This window comes from Cavia porcellus, unplaced genomic scaffold, assembly GCF_034190915.1.
Source record: "Cavia porcellus strain 051 isolate PalLab524CR breed Dunkin Hartley unplaced genomic scaffold, mCavPor4.1 scaffold_3, whole genome shotgun sequence".
NCBI lineage: Eukaryota > Metazoa > Chordata > Mammalia > Rodentia > Caviidae > Cavia > Cavia porcellus.
Window position 1 is genome coordinate 120,536,995 of NW_026947486.1, and position 14,978 is coordinate 120,551,972.

At 49.2% G+C, this 14,978-nt stretch overlaps 1 protein-coding gene across 1 annotated transcript; it reads left to right on the forward strand.

Annotated features, from left to right (window-relative positions):
* The first annotated feature begins 79 nt into the window (after nucleotides 1-79).
* Nucleotides 80-9,487, forward strand: Fam50a (family with sequence similarity 50 member A). Its single transcript, XM_003462172.4, has 13 exons — nucleotides 80-303; nucleotides 1,350-1,434; nucleotides 1,514-1,613; nucleotides 2,074-2,219; nucleotides 7,899-7,975; nucleotides 8,061-8,127; nucleotides 8,217-8,278; nucleotides 8,356-8,432; nucleotides 8,680-8,734; nucleotides 8,863-8,911; nucleotides 8,998-9,068; nucleotides 9,149-9,259; nucleotides 9,356-9,487. Exons 1-13 carry the CDS (start codon nucleotides 193-195, stop codon nucleotides 9,362-9,364), a joined length of 1,020 nt encoding a protein of 339 aa, XP_003462220.2. The 5' UTR covers nucleotides 80-192; the 3' UTR covers nucleotides 9,365-9,487.
* The last annotated feature ends 5,491 nt before the right edge of the window (nucleotides 9,488-14,978 follow it).

A 14,978-nucleotide genomic window follows, 5' to 3' on the forward strand; every position in this document is an offset into this window, starting at 1 on the left:
GGGGCGGAGCCGGCGGGGGCGGGGCCGGGGACGTCACACTCAGGGGCGGGGCGGTCGCCGTCACGTGGAGGGAAGGGGCGGGAAGGGAAGGTGCGGGAGGACGTTGGGTGTCAGCTGACTGTGCGCCCGCCACCGAGACTCGGTCCCACTGCTGTCACTGTTGCCGCCGCCGCCACTGCCGCCGCCACCGCTATGGCTCAGTACAAGGGCGCCGCGAGCGAGGCGGGCCGCGCCATGCACCTGATGAAGAAACGGGAGAAGCAGCGCGAGCAGATGGAGCAAATGAAGCAGCGGATCGCGGAGGTCGGGCCGAGCAGCCTCGAGCATGCGCGCCGCGCGGTCTCGGCGGTGTCCCCGGGCTTCGGGCTGGGAGTCCCCAGAGCAGAAGCCGGCACCCTGGCGCTCTGGCGATGGTCTCATCTGTGAAATGGGCCCACGGGAGGGCCGGGTCCGAGGCAGTTAGCGTGTGCCAGGCCCTTGCGAGATGGAGTGATCGACGTTCCCTGGTGCTACTGGCGCCTCTGTCCAGCGCTCGGTGCTTGGGGCGGGCGCAGGGAGTGCTTCCCTGGACCTCGCGGAGCCGGTGGTTCCCTCGGGGCTCCCGTGGATGGCCGGCGATGTCGCAAGGCTGGAAGATCCCAGGACTCACAGGGACTCAGGCTCTTAGCTAAGTGGGAAAACCTCCAAGCAGGCAGCCTTGAGGCACAAGTGCGCCCTCAGCCCCAGCCCATCTCAGTGGGGATTTCCTACAAGTTGAAGGTGGATTTCTTTTTTTTATTAATTTTTGGTGTTTTCAGACAGGGTCTCACTATATAGTTCAGGCTGGACTTGAACTCACTTTGTGGTTCAGGTTGGGTTCCAATTCATGGTGATCCTCCTGCCTCAGCCTCGGGGAGCTGGGATGACAGCTGTGCACCACCATGCCAGACTGGAGGATGCATTTCTTTGCTGGCCACTTTTGAAGGCCTTGGCTAGAAGGGTACCTGTATGGTACTGTAGATGGAGGGGGACTGGAGGGGGACACCTTTGAGTGGGTTCAGGCAGTATCTGGGCTTGAGAGGCAGGCCCGAGGTTCAGGGAGATGCTGGGCCCTTCACACCCCCCCCCTGTTCCATTTTGTCCTCTCCTGACACCCCTGGCTTGGGTCTCAGGAGGGGCAGCTTAGAGGCCAGCAGTCCGAGGTTAGCACTGAAGAGCCTTCCATGACCAAGGACAGGGGCCATAGCTTCTTCCAAGATCACACTGAAGCATGTCCTAGGGCACACCTATGATGGGAACCCAACAGGAACAGGCAGCTGTGGCTTCCAGGAGGGTGGCAGTATCCCTCACAGCCAGGCTTTCTCTTGCAGGAGAATATCATGAAATCCAACATTGATAAGAAGTTCTCAGCACACTATGATGCCGTGGAAGCAGAGCTCAAGTCCAGCACTGTGGGTGAGCAGAACACATGGACCACCCTGTCCTGGGCACAAGACTGCCCCTTCACTGGCTCTGACACAGTGCTTCCTCGCAGGCCTCGTGACACTGAATGACATGAAGGCCAAACAGGAGGCGCTGGTGAAGGAGCGAGAGAAGCAGTTGGCTAAGAAGGAGCAGTCGAAGGAGCTGCAGCTGTAGGTCTTCTCCCACTCCCTCCTGTCCCCTCCTGTTCCCTTTTCTGGTGCCCCTCACATACAGCTCATATTTGTGGGCTCCAGAGGTGACTCAGGCTACTCCTGTTCTGGTGGGAGTTCCATTTCCTGCTTGGGAATGAGGGTGGCTTCTCATTTGGGCCTCAAAGTGGCCCTGTCAGCTTTCTGGTTTGTCTTTTCTCTTCCTGGCCCTCGTGAAGGTGGCTCATGCTCCCAAGCCCTCTCCTTTCTTTGGGTGCCCACATGGTCTGCATGCTCTGTCCTCTTCATGTCACTACCCCATGTTTCTGTCTGTCTCCTGTGTCATAATCAGAGCCTTGCCTGTGACCTCATGGTGACCCAGGATGGTTGGACCCCTCCAGCTGAACTCGTGGGCCCCACGCTGAGCGTATGGCAACTCCAGGTCAGGGACATGGGCATGACAGCCACCGTGTCTTGGTAGGAAGCTGGAGAAGCTGCGGGAGAAGGAGCGCAAGAAGGAGGCCAAGCGGAAGATCTCGAGTCTGTCCTTCACGTTGGAGGAGGAAGAGGAGGGAGGAGAAGAGGAGGAGGAGGTCCCTGTGGACGAGGAAGAGCTGGAAAGGGAAGGCGAGTGCAGGGCCCTGGGCCATCCGGGGTGGGGGGATTCAGGGAGCCAAAGCCAGGCCGACCGAGAAACCACCAGCTCTAGGACCACCACTGAGGCTGGCAGCAAAGGCTCAGCCTGTGTCCTCACTGAATCACTGATTTGGTTTGATCTGTGTCACCAGTCACATAGTTACAGAGCTCAGTGGCCACGCCAGGCCTCAGCTAACAGGGACAAATTGGGAAGGCTGTAGAGCGAAGCCAGAGTAGCCTGGCACCCCTGAGCACCACACACCTGTACTGTGCCTGGCAGAGCTATGGAGGGCACCATCCATCTCCTGGTGGAGTCTCATCTGGATCAGGGCAGGTGTCCCGTGGGGGCACAGTGGCAGGGATGGACTGCTTTCTTTCTTTTTGTTTCAATTTTTTTAATTTTAAAGGGGGTAAAATTAAACAGACACAAAACACAACAAAGCAGATCATAAGAAAACAATTTAAGAAACACAGATTTCAAAGCAAGACCACCAGAGATCTTTACTATCACATTGTCTCTTGTTTCCTTCCAAATAGTTGTCCATATCTTCACACACAGTGAATTCATACCGAACAAAAAGGGTACTAAACTGATCAGGACAGGATGATGAAGGCATTTTAGGTTTTCAAGAAAATAGGGACGTCAAGCTGGGTGTGGTAGCTCACGCCTGTAATCCCAGCACTCGGGAGGCTGAGGTGGGAGGATTGTTACGAGTTTGAGACCAGCCTGGGCTACAAAGTGAGCTCAAGGCCAGCCTGAACTGCACAGCGAGACCCTATCTCAGAAAGACAAAAAAAAAAAAAAAAAAAAGAAAAAAAAAGAAAAAAAAAAGACAATAAGGGCGTTAACAATGGTTGCCATAGTGTCTCTCGGTCTCCTCAAAACAGCTGTCCATACATTTAAGTATGTTGAAATTAAATAAAAGAAAACAGACTGATATCACTCTGGACAGAGGATAATAGTATTACTAGACTTTGTATCATGACACTATGGAATTAGCACTGGGTATCTTAGCGTTTCATTTTCTTCAGAGTATCTGTTCATTACATCGTGCATCATATAATCTATTCTTGTAAACTGTTTAGAGGTTCTACACATGTGTGAATCTCTACATGTATACCTATTCTTTCTGTATTAGAGGGAAAAACAAATCAAAATAAGAAAACAAAACAAATTCCTAGAAAAACACGACACGAGAAAGATATATAAAACCAAAATATTAGGTGATCTACAGTAGTTACTATGATGTCTCTTGTTATTTTCAATAGAATTGTTTATATCCTCAGGCATAATATAACTGAACATAGCACTATATAGCAATATTAATAAAAACAAAACATTGGAGACATTATAGGACTTCAAAAGCAGTTAATAATCAAACCGGAATGGGTATCCTACTGCATCTTGTCATCTTCAGAGTAGTTGCCTCTACTCTTAGACTTGATACTATCAAGCATACCAAATTCAAATATAATCAGTCAAGACAATACAACGATCTAACAAACCAGATTCAAATAAGATCAGTCATAGTAAGACAGTGTAAGTAATACAGGGCTTCAGGTTAATAGGAAATTAAAAATAGTTACCATAGTATATCCTGATATTTTGGGGATAGCTGTCTGTGCCCTCAAATCTAGTACGAGTAGACAGACTGGAACAGAATAAAATCAAACTAAACAGAGGGATAAGACTAATGTGGCTTTTAAATCGTGATACACTGTTAACAATGTCCTCTGCCTTCCTTTTTTAGACAATTCCTCCCGCTTTCCCTTTCTCAGGGTGCTTTGTACATTTTGGGTCCCACTGACTCCTTTAGTTTTTAGATTAGGGGGCAACCCACTATCTACCTAAGTGGATCTGAACCTTTTTATCCCTGAGCTTGATCTTCAGCTGTCGTATTCCTTTACCTACTAAAGCCTCAAGGTTTTCCTTCCTTCTAGCTGAGTAGTTCTCCACTGCACAAAAGTGTCATGACTCTCCAACCTATCTGCATCTGCCGAACGAGCTGCCCCTATTTCTCTCTGGCTCCCTGTCACATAGAGCATTGTTTTCTCATCTTTGACTTTTGGTTCATTAACCCTCTTTCAGGTAGATTGTATTTCCTATGCAGAGCATCTGGTTGGACCCTTTCTCCTGATCTACTCTGCCTGTGTTTCTTTTGGTTACTGTATCAAGGCCATCTGTGTTAGAGATTATAGCCAGTCTTCTCTGCCTCATCTCTGCTATGCTATTTTTCTGCCATTGGTTGTCTACTTTTCTCCTTCATTCCACTGTCTTCCCTGTTCATTGAGGCCTCTCTACTACTGTTGCTGGAATCCTGGTGAGTTTGTCTCTCTCTCTCTCTTTTGTCCTTCAGTATTTTTTGTAGGGTTGGATGGGTGGTCACGAACTCCCCCAGTTCCTCTTTGTCATGGAAACAGCTTGTTTCTCCATTAATTTTTTTTTTTGTTTTTTTCTTTTTTCTCGGTACCGGGGATCAAACTCATGACTGCCTGCTTGCAAGGTAGGCACTTATGCCGCTGAGCTAAATCCCCAGCCCCTATTTAATTCTTAGTATTGTTGGATTTGCAGAAAAATTTCTGTGGTAATGAACTCTAGTGACAGCTTTCCTTTTGCACAGCTTTGCTCCAGACCCTAGTGACTTCATCTTCATATCTTTCAAGACGTCTTATAGGTCTCCTACTTCTTTCCCCTCAGATAAGTATCTTCCTTAGACATCATTATTTTGTTTTATTTTATTTTATTTTTGTCTTTTTCATTTTTATCGGTACCAGGGATCGAACTCACGACTGCCTGCTTGCAAGGTAGGCGCTTATGCCACTGAGCTAAATCCCCAGCCCCTCTCCATTAATTTTGAGAGAGAGTTTTCAGGGTACATCAATCTGGATTGGAGATTATTTTCTTTCAGGGCTTGGAATACTTTGCTCCAAGATCTTCTTGATTTGATTGTTTTTGTTGAGAAATCTGTTGTGATTTTGATGGGTTTTCCATTACAGGTGATCTACTTTTCTCTGACTGCTTTCAGTACTCTGTTCTTGTGGTGGATTTCTGGGATCTTATTATATGCCTGGGTGTAGCTCTGTTTTGGTTGTAGGTGGCTGGAGTTCTGTATGCCTCATATATCTGAATATCATTTCCTTTTCCTATGCTTGGGAAGTTTTCCTTAATTATTTCTGGGAATAGCCTTTGTATATCATTTGTGTTTACTCCTGTTTCTTCACTCACCTTCTTTATTCTTAAGTTCTAGATCCTCTTGTGGTCCTCTAGCCTTTGTATTTTTACTTCCTGGTTCCTTGTTATTTTTAAGAGATCTTTCAAGATCACACATTGCATATCTGTCATCAAGTTTTGAAAGTCTGACTTTAGTTTCTGTCAAGGAATTTTGCCAGCTTTCAATGAAGTTTTTATTTTCCTGGTAATCTTTTTGGATCTGTTTCATGTATTCTAGATTTTGTTTATATGCTTCATCAAAGGTTTCTCTCCTTTTTCTAGGCTCCTCTGTTCTTCCATCTGTGTCTTCTTGAGAGGTGCTTAGCATTTCTTTTATTAATCTTTTTATGTCTTGCTTCACTTGAATTAGAGTTTCACTTTTAAGTTCATCTATGAGGTCATGAAGGTATTTCTTTATGTCTGCTGATGCTGTGTCTGATATTGCATGATTGATGCCCTTGATCTCTTCTGTATTTACCTCTCCTGGACTTATTTTCTCTGGGTCAGTGGCTGGAGGCTTTTTCTTGTTTCTGTCTCTTGTCATATATCTGGTTTCTTTCAGACAAGTGTGTGGTGCCGGTTTCAGGCCCTTTCTGTATTGCCTATGGCTTTTCTGTAGCATGCTGGCTAGGGGCTTGCTGCCCTCTCTAGTTTGCTGTTTTCTGGGGTACACGCAGGGATGATGTAGGCTGGCTCCTCTTCTCTGAGCCAGTCAATCTGCGACTGTCTTCAGCATATTAGGCTGTGCTGTGGCAGACATCACAGGTTTGGGACATTTTCCTCCCTGGCTATTGGGTCCCCACCAGGGGTGTGACCCAGCCCAAGCAGATCCCACCAGTCCTCTTTGGGCCAGGAGTGGCTGATTGATGCCACTGTGGTTCCAGATTCAGGCCCATCCTGTCCAACTCTAATATGTCATCCAGCCATTTGCCCGTTCACGGGACCCAATTTCTAGCAGTCACCATGGGTTAGTGTAGCTCTCCACGTTAGTTCCGCTCTCCATTGCGCTGAATCCTTCTTCTAAGGACCTTGGGCTCACCAACCCCTGATTTTGGCCCAACCGCGACTTCAGCACGACTGTGACTCATCCAAGGCACCCAGCACATCGTGGGACCAGCTCTGGTGAGAGGGTGTCTGGTTCTAGCCTTTTGTCCATGTTTTTCTTCTTTTCTTTTTCTTCAGTTTCTTCCTGGGTCTTGAGAACCCCTCTCCTTTCATCTGTTCTTCTCCATGGTGTTAGATTCCAGCATCTGAGTTGTTTTTCTCAGAGAGGCTCTCCACCCTGCTACCTGTCAACCCGCCATCTTCCCAGCATCCTGGAATGCTTTCTTTCTTTTTTTTTAAATTTTGAGACAGGGTCTCACTGTGTAGTCCAGGCTGGCCTTGAACTCACTATGTAGGCCAGGCTGGCCTCAAACTTACAGTGATCCTCCTGCCTCAGCTCCCAAGTGCTGGGATGACAGATGTGCACCAGCACGCCTGGTTTTCATGCTTGTATTCAGTTCATTGTGATTCTGTTCCTGTGGGAGCTGTTCTGCGCACATGACATAACTTAATTCTTCCTTCGCCCCTTCCATTCCCTCCCTCCCTCTTGCTCCCTCATCTCTTGATCCCCTTCTCTTTAGAGAAAGATCTCTGATCTCTCTGCTGCTTGTTATATCTTTAACATGTTTGCATTTTATATATTAGGTCTTTTGTAGAAGAGAAAGAAACGGTGTGATACTGAAGTGTGTGTGTGTGTGTGTGTGTGTGTGTAGTGTATTTTACTTCACATTGTGGTCTCAGGGCCCACCCATTTTTCTACAAATGACTCAGTTTTATCTGTCTTTGTGGCAGAGTGGTGCTTCACTGTGTATAAGGCCTGGGATGTTTTAGAAATTTTTTTTTATTATTTGAGACAGACTTGCTTTGTAGTCCAGGCAGGCCCTGACCTCACTATGTCACTCAGGCTGGCCTCAAACTCAGCAGTCCTCCTGCCTCAGCCTCCTGAGTGCTGGGATGACAGGTGTGTGCCACCATGCCAAGCTCTGCCCATAGTTTTGACTATGAACAGGTGAACTTCCCATGGCGTGTAGTGCCTGACCAAGACCTAAAATGTGACCTGCATCTTCTGGAGCTCCAGCAGTGGTCTGGTTCACATCTCTGAGGACCATGTGGTGGGGCTGCTCTTCGAGGCTGCGCGGGCCTGGGATGAGGACTTGAGCGTGCTGGGTGGGCGCCCCTCTCCCTGCGGGCCTCATTTTAGGAGGCTCAGCAGTTCAGAAGATTAAAAACCTTTTCAGAGTAATACCTAGGTTGCTTTTGTGTTCGTTTGTTTTTTGTTTCTTGATACAGGGTCTCAGTGTGTAACCCACGCTGGCCTGGAACTCACTGTCCTCCTGCCTCAGCCTCCTGAGTGCTGGGATGACAGGCGTGCAGCACGATGCCTGTTGCTAAACTGTTGTTTGGTTGTACCCTAGAGGTTACCACAAAGAAAAGGAAGTTAGGGAAGAACCCTGATGTGGACACCAGCTTCCTGCCTGACCGAGACCGGGAGGTAAGGGCCGCCATTGCCGCTGTTGCCCTTGGGGCTGTGGTGGGCCACAGCCCTGTGCCTCACTGCTGTGCCATGTCCTTTCCAGGAGGAGGAGAACCGGCTGCGGGAGGAGCTTCGGCAGGAGTGGGAGGCCAAGCAGGAGAAGATCAAGAGTGAGTGGGGTGCTGCTGGGGCCTCCAGAGGCTAGGGCAGGGGTTCCAGTGCCAGCCACAGGGAACTGAATGGCCACTGTGCTCCGTAGGTGAGGAGATTGAGATCACCTTCAGCTACTGGGACGGCTCTGGGCACCGGCGGACAGTCAAGGTAGGCCCTGTGCGGGGCCTGGGGCCAGCAGGCTCTTGAGTGCTTCTCGGGCTCCCACTTCTTTCCTCACTTTGCAGATGAAGAAAGGCAACACCGTGCAGCAGTTCCTGCAGAAAGCTCTTGAGATCCTGCGCAAGGACTTCAGCGAGCTCAGGTGAGCGTGTACGTGTGCAGAGGCTCAGGCCGGATGTGACGTGGCCACCAGACAGCGTGCCTGCTGCTCCCTCCCTCCTGCCCCTGTGCTGAGGTGGGCTCCTGCCTGGCACCTTGATCCAGAGGGGGACGCACTGAGTTGATATGTGTCCCTGGCTCACTGAGCTGACTTTCCCTACCTGCTGTGGACTGAGGGTGGCGTCCGTCTGTCTGTCCACCTACCTGTCCGTGCCTCCTGTCTCCCTCAGGTCGGCAGGGGTGGAGCAGCTCATGTACATCAAGGAAGACTTAATCATCCCCCATGTGAGTCCTGTGACTCTGGGCCACCCGCTGGGCACTGCTGGCATCTGGCCTTGGGTGGGAGCCTGGGGTGCAGTGGGTGACAGCGTTTGGGATGGGTGTTGAGCTGGCCTCCCCTCCTCGGTCCCTAGCATCACAGCTTCTACGACTTCATTGTCACCAAGGCACGTGGGAAGAGTGGTGAGTGCCTGCCGCCCAGCAGGTCGAGTTGGGGTGGCCACGTGACCTTGGGGGCAGGTCCCCGGGACAGCTCCTTCTTCCCGCAGGGCCGCTCTTCAACTTTGACGTTCATGATGATGTGCGGCTGCTGAGTGATGCCACTGTGGAGAAGGATGAGGTGCTGGGGACAGACCCTGGGCAGGGTGGTGGCTTGAGCTGTCCCCAGCAGCTGTCTCAGCCGAGCTGTCTCTTCGCCAGTCGCACGCCGGCAAGGTGGTGCTGCGCAGCTGGTACGAGAAGAACAAGCACATCTTCCCGGCCAGCCGCTGGGAGCCCTACGACCCGGAGAAGAAGTGGGACAAGTACACGGTGTGTGCCAGGGCGTGGCGGGACGGTCCAGGGCAGGATGTGGTGTGCCAGCCAGCCTGCTCACCTCCCATCTCCCACCCCTCATCCCCACGCCAGATCCGGTGAGCCTGGGAGGTAGCGTGGCATCACGTGTCTCCACATCCTGGTCCGTGAAGAAGTACACACATCAGTGCTGGAGCGCCTCGGCACAGGAAGGTGTTTAATAAAGTCAGTTTTTATTGAGATGAAGCGCTCCTGCAGTTAGCAGTGTGCATCCGTTCACAGCGTCACACGACTGTCACCTGTGCCCACTTTGGACCCAGGGTCATATAGCAGTCATATCCCACATGCCCAGCCCTGGCCACACCTAGTCCCATCCTGTGCCTGCAGACGTCCCGGAGAGGAGGGCATGAGCATGTAAGGCTGTGGTCCCCAAGGCCAACCCACCTTCCTGAGGGAGGCCAGGTGGAGCTTCTCCAGCTACGCCTCCTTAAGGTTACTGTCACAGCCCCCATCTCACCCTTCCATTGCTCCCAGGTAAGCTGAGGGAGGGAAGCAGGGGACTAGTCTCAGCCACCAGTGGAGGGTGCCTCCCCTCCCTGGCCTCTGCACTGAGCTGATGGTGGTGGCAGGGTCAGGCTTTTCTCTGCTCATGGCCTGTATCCTTTGTGTCCTATTCAGCCTGGGCCAGGGCTTCCTTGGGGGGTCTTGGAGGAAAACGAGGGGTAGCCAGCCTGACCCTGGCTTCTGGAGGACCCCAGTAGCCCTGTGCTTTGGCTGCCAGGAAGCCACTCCTCTGCTTCAACCCCATCTAGCCCTGGGTGCCACTAAAGCAAGCCTTCCCGGGGACAGGGACATCTTTCAACCACTGGTGTCCCCCTCCCCTGCCACTGGGGATTGAAACCAGGACCTTTGCACTAAGCTAGTTCCAGCCCTTTAAAAATATTTGTATTAGTACATGTTTTCAGTACATGCATGAGTTTCAGTTCTGCGTAAACTCCATAGCGAGACCTGTCTCCAACTGCCCCTGAGATAAATACAATACACTGCTGGGTGGCAGGAGCAGTGGCTGGAGGAGAGGAAGGGGGGCGAGACTTGGACAGCAGCCCCAGAGGTGTTCCACGGAGGGAGGTCGTGTTCTCCCGAGCTCACCCTGCAGGGTGCTGTGTCCAGCACCCCGCCTCGGACCACTTCTCCCTGCTCCCTCCCTCCCGTCTATGTAGGGAGAAGCTCCAGGGCATCAGTACCCCCTTCTCCAACGTCTCTCCCTGCCTCCTCCCCTTCCTGTCTGTCTGTCTGGTACTGAGGAACCAGGGCCTTCACATTGAGCAATGCTGTAGTCTTTTCTACTTTTTATTTATTGTTTTAATTTAAAAACGTTTTGGTACTGGGGATGGAACTCATGACCTTCAACTTGCCAAGAAGACCCTTAACGCCACAGAGCTAAACCCTCGGTTCCTCTACTTTTTATTTTGAGACAGGGTTTCACTAGGTCACTAAGTTGTCCAGGCTCTACTCAAACCTGTGCTCCTCCTGCCTCAGCCTCCTTTAGCACTGGGGATCAAAGATGTGTGCCACATGCCCTGCTTCTCACCTTTCTCTATATGTGTAGATCACTTGCGCTCTGCTTCGCACGTGGCCCCCAAGTGCCATTTGCCAATCTGCCAGCCACCCTGAATTGTTCTCTCCTGCTCGCTCAGCTCCAAGAGCCTCCCCTGGGGCACTGTGTCCTGAGCCACAGGAGGGAGACAGACGCTGAGCTGAGCTGAGCTGAGAGACATGTTTTCTCAGAGCATTTTATTTTTAAATTTAGTGTATATTTTAAATTTTTTCAATCAAGGGAAAATTTACATAATATAAAATTAGCCCTGAAGCATTTGAAATGCACAGTTGTGTGGGATTTCAGCCACCCTGTCTATGCTGCAGCTGCTCACCTGCCACCCCAAGACCGCTACCAGCCCCTCGGCTCCCAGGAAACAGAATTGCACAAGGTGTGCTTCTTGTGTCTAGCTCATTCATTCCGCTCTGCATGTTTTTGAGATTTGTCCGTGTTGTAGCTGGGATCAGAATTTCATTTGTCTCTCTGTCTCTCTTTCTCTCTCCTTTTGTTGTCTGTACTGGGCATTGAACTTAGCACTGAGCTCCTTTTTGTTTTGAGACAGTGTCTCGATCAGTTGATAAATTGCCCAGGTTGGCTCAAACTTGTGATCCTCCTGCCTCAGACTACCAAAGTGCTTAGACATGATCCTATGGATAGAAAATCCTAAGGCACCTCTTGTAAGAGTATTAGAGCAGATAAATTCAGCAAAGTTGCAGGAAAAGAGATCAGTGGACAATCCAAAATGAAACTAAGATGATTCTATTTACAGGTGTGCCAAAAAGAATAAAATACTTAGGAATCAAGGCTGGAAGTGGTGGCGTGCACCTGTAATCCCAGCCCTCCGGAGGCGGAAGCTGGAGGATTGCTAGTTCAAGCCCAGCCTGGGAAGTTAGCGATTTAACAAGACTGTGTCAAAAGATCAAACAGTTCCGGCCAGGCATGTAGCTCAGTGCAAAGGCTCTGGGTTCAGGCATGTGACTGGGTTCCCAGTCACACACACGCACAAGTTCATGTTGGAATTTAATTGCCATTGTGCTGGTATGGAGAAGTGGGATTTTCCCAGGTGGTTGGGCGCCTGAAATCCCAGCTACTCCAGAGGCTGAGGCAGGAGGATCACAAGTTCAAGACCAGCCTGAGAAACTTGCTGAGATCTTGTCTCAAAATATAAATAAGTAGATCTGGGGATGTAGCTCACATATTCATGTGTGTACTCACATCCCCCTGCCACCACCAACAAAAGAGGTAAGAATTTTGAGAGGCAATTAGGTCCTGAGGGCCACATAATCACGAATGGGTTAATGCTGTTGTCCCAGGAATGTCCTGGGTTGGTGTTACTGCTTAGATCTAGCTGCTCCTCCAAAGCCTCATGCACCCATTGGTGGAGGTTGGGAGGTTATTGATTCACGGGGCTTGATACTCAGTACTAATGAGTTTAGAGTTAAATGGAGAAGGAGTTGGTTCCAAGGGGGCAGTCACTGGGGTCTGGAAAGGTTTATCTTGCTCCTGAATCCTGGACTCTCTGCTCCCCACTGTCCTGCTGCCCTTCCTAGGAGTGGCCAACTCTGTACTGAACCTCTACAAACCGTGAACCAAAATGAACCTGTCCTCCCTTAACCTGTGGGTGTTGGATATCATATCCCAGAGACCACAAAGTGACTAAGAGGGTTGCTTTTCATGGGTTCATGGGAGTGGACTCCTAATAAGGAAGTAAATCTCTCTTTCCATGTTTCCACGGGACATCTCCTGATCCAGTCTCCAGAGCTGTAAGCCAAATCTGCTTATTCTGTTTATAAGTGACCCAGGCTCCAGCAGTCTGTTGTTTTACGGCATCAGAGAACACACCGAGACGATTATCTAAATGCAGACACTGCACAGTGCTCCACAGAAACTCCATGGCAGCATGTGAGCATGCATACATATGCGCGCGCACACACATTTTATTTTAAGGACTTGGCTCACACAGTTGTCAGCTATGGTAATTTCAGTCCTGAGGCAAAATCTCTCCTTTGCTGGGAAAGCTCACTTTTGGCTCTCAACTCAGTGAATGAGGCCACATATGTTATCAGGGGTCATCTCCTGCACTTGAAGTCCTCTGATTGTAGCCACTGACCATAACCACAGCATGCCTTCCCAGGAATGCCAAGAGGAGTGTTTGATGAAATCCAAGGGCTCTAGGTGGGACAAAGTGACAGATACAATTAAGCATTGCAACATCCTGTGATCCAGGCTGGGAATATTTATTAAAATAGCAACCTCCTTATTACTCTGCCATAAAGAAGGATATGCTCGGGACATTTCTAGGAAAATGGAGTGACCCTGAGTCCATACTCTTGTGTGAAATAAATCAGACACACATTGTTTCTCTGGTGTGAGAAACCAAAATTATAAGTAAGGACCAAAAGGTATAATAGGCATTGTGACACAGGAAGAAAATGTTCAAATGGGGAGGGAAACAACGGAGAGGGAAGGGGAAAGGAAAGAAGGGAAAAGTAAAAAAGACAAAATGAGAAAAGAAGGAAAACATGGAAACAGTCTGGGCGTGGTGGAGCGTGCCCATAATCTCAGCACTCGGGAGGCTGAGGCAGGAGGATCACTGAGAGTTCAAGGCCTGACTGGGCTACAAAGTGAGCTTGAGGCCAGCCTGAACTGCATAGTGAGACCCTGTCGCAAAACAACAACAACAGAACAGAGCCGAAAACAAAACATGCAAACAAAACAGTTGCAAATGGAGAGGGGAAAATGGGTTGAAGGGAGAGTACAATGGGAAAAAAGTTATGTCATGCATAGGTACAAATTCTGTGGGATAAATTGATCGTTATCTGTACAACCAGAATGTACCAATAAAATCTGACTGAAAATGGTCTACAGGCTCACTTCAATCTCTCACAAGTAAACCCAGCTGGCTTCTCTGCACAAACTGGCAGGTTTGTCCGAAAGTGTATATGGACATGCAAGGGCCCTGAATATCCAAAACGCTCTTGAGAAAGATCCAATTTTGGAGCTGGGCACGGTGTTGCAGGTGTCTAACCCTAGCTACACCAGAGGTTTAGGTAGGAGGCTCGAAAGTTGACGGCCAGTGTAGGCACATTTAGGGAGACACAAAATTAAATGAAATACATGGCTTGATTGTCTCTCAGTGACAGTCTTAGGCTCACTCTCCAGTACCACAAAAAGCAGTGGCGGGAACCACTCAGACTGCTTCAAAGCTCAGGGGTATCTGAGGACACCTGAGGATGTGGCCCTGTTTGTCTAGCAAAGGTGCACAGCAGGATACGGTTATGAAACCGTGGCTTACACAGGGAAACACATGCGCTGGTTACAGCACCATGCAAGGGTGTAAATATGTGATAGGCACCTGCGAAAGAACTGTGCAGCAGAGAGGAAGGCTGCTCTTGTGTCCTGCTCTGCTCCGTGCTGCCTGCTGTTGTGGTTGGTGTCTTGCACATGTGCGTTGTGTTTTTCATTTTTTATTTTAAAGAGAGTAAAACAAAACAGAGCCAAGATCAGAAGAAAACAATGTAAGTGACATGGATTTCAAAGCAAGACAAGAGGAGATCATCAGTGACTACCATATTGTGTCTTGTTTTCTTCTAAATGGTTGTCTATATCTTCACACACAATGAATTCATACAAAACAAAATAGTATTAAACTGATCAGAACAGGATGATGAAGGCCATACAGGCCTTCAAAACCAGACAAGAGGGAAATCAACAATGGCTGCCGTAATGTCTCTTGTTCTATTCAAAATAGCTGTCCATACCTTCATGTATGTTGAAATTAAATAATACAAGATAGACTAAAACCACTCTGAACAAAGAATAAAAGCATTGCTGGATTTCACAGCATGATGATAGGAAATCAGCAATGGATACCATAATGTCTCTTTTTCTTCAAAGTAGCTGTTCATTTCATCATGTATAATACAATCGATTCTCGTAAACTGTGTAGGAGAAGTTCTAGGCATGGATAAGCCTCTACATGTATACCTATCCTTTGTGCATTAGAAGGCAAACAAAACAAAACAAAACAAATTACTAGGGGGCTGGGGATTTAGCTCAGCGGCATAAGCGCCTGCCTTGCAAGCAGGCAGTCGTGAGTTCGATCCCTGGTACCGATAAAAACGAAAAAGACAAAAACAA

Bases quoted from the DNA above. Each gene is read 5' to 3' on its own strand.
- Fam50a (XM_003462172.4), top strand. From the start codon at position 193: ATGGCTCAGTACAAGGGCGCCGCGAGCGAGGCGGGCCGCGCCATGCAC. The intron at 8,128-8,216 runs GTGAGTGGGGTG...TGTGCTCCGTAG, and splicing joins CAAGCAGGAGAAGATCAAGA to GTGAGGAGATTGAGATCACC. The intron at 9,069-9,148 runs GTGCTGGGGACA...TCTCTTCGCCAG, and splicing joins CCACTGTGGAGAAGGATGAG to TCGCACGCCGGCAAGGTGGT.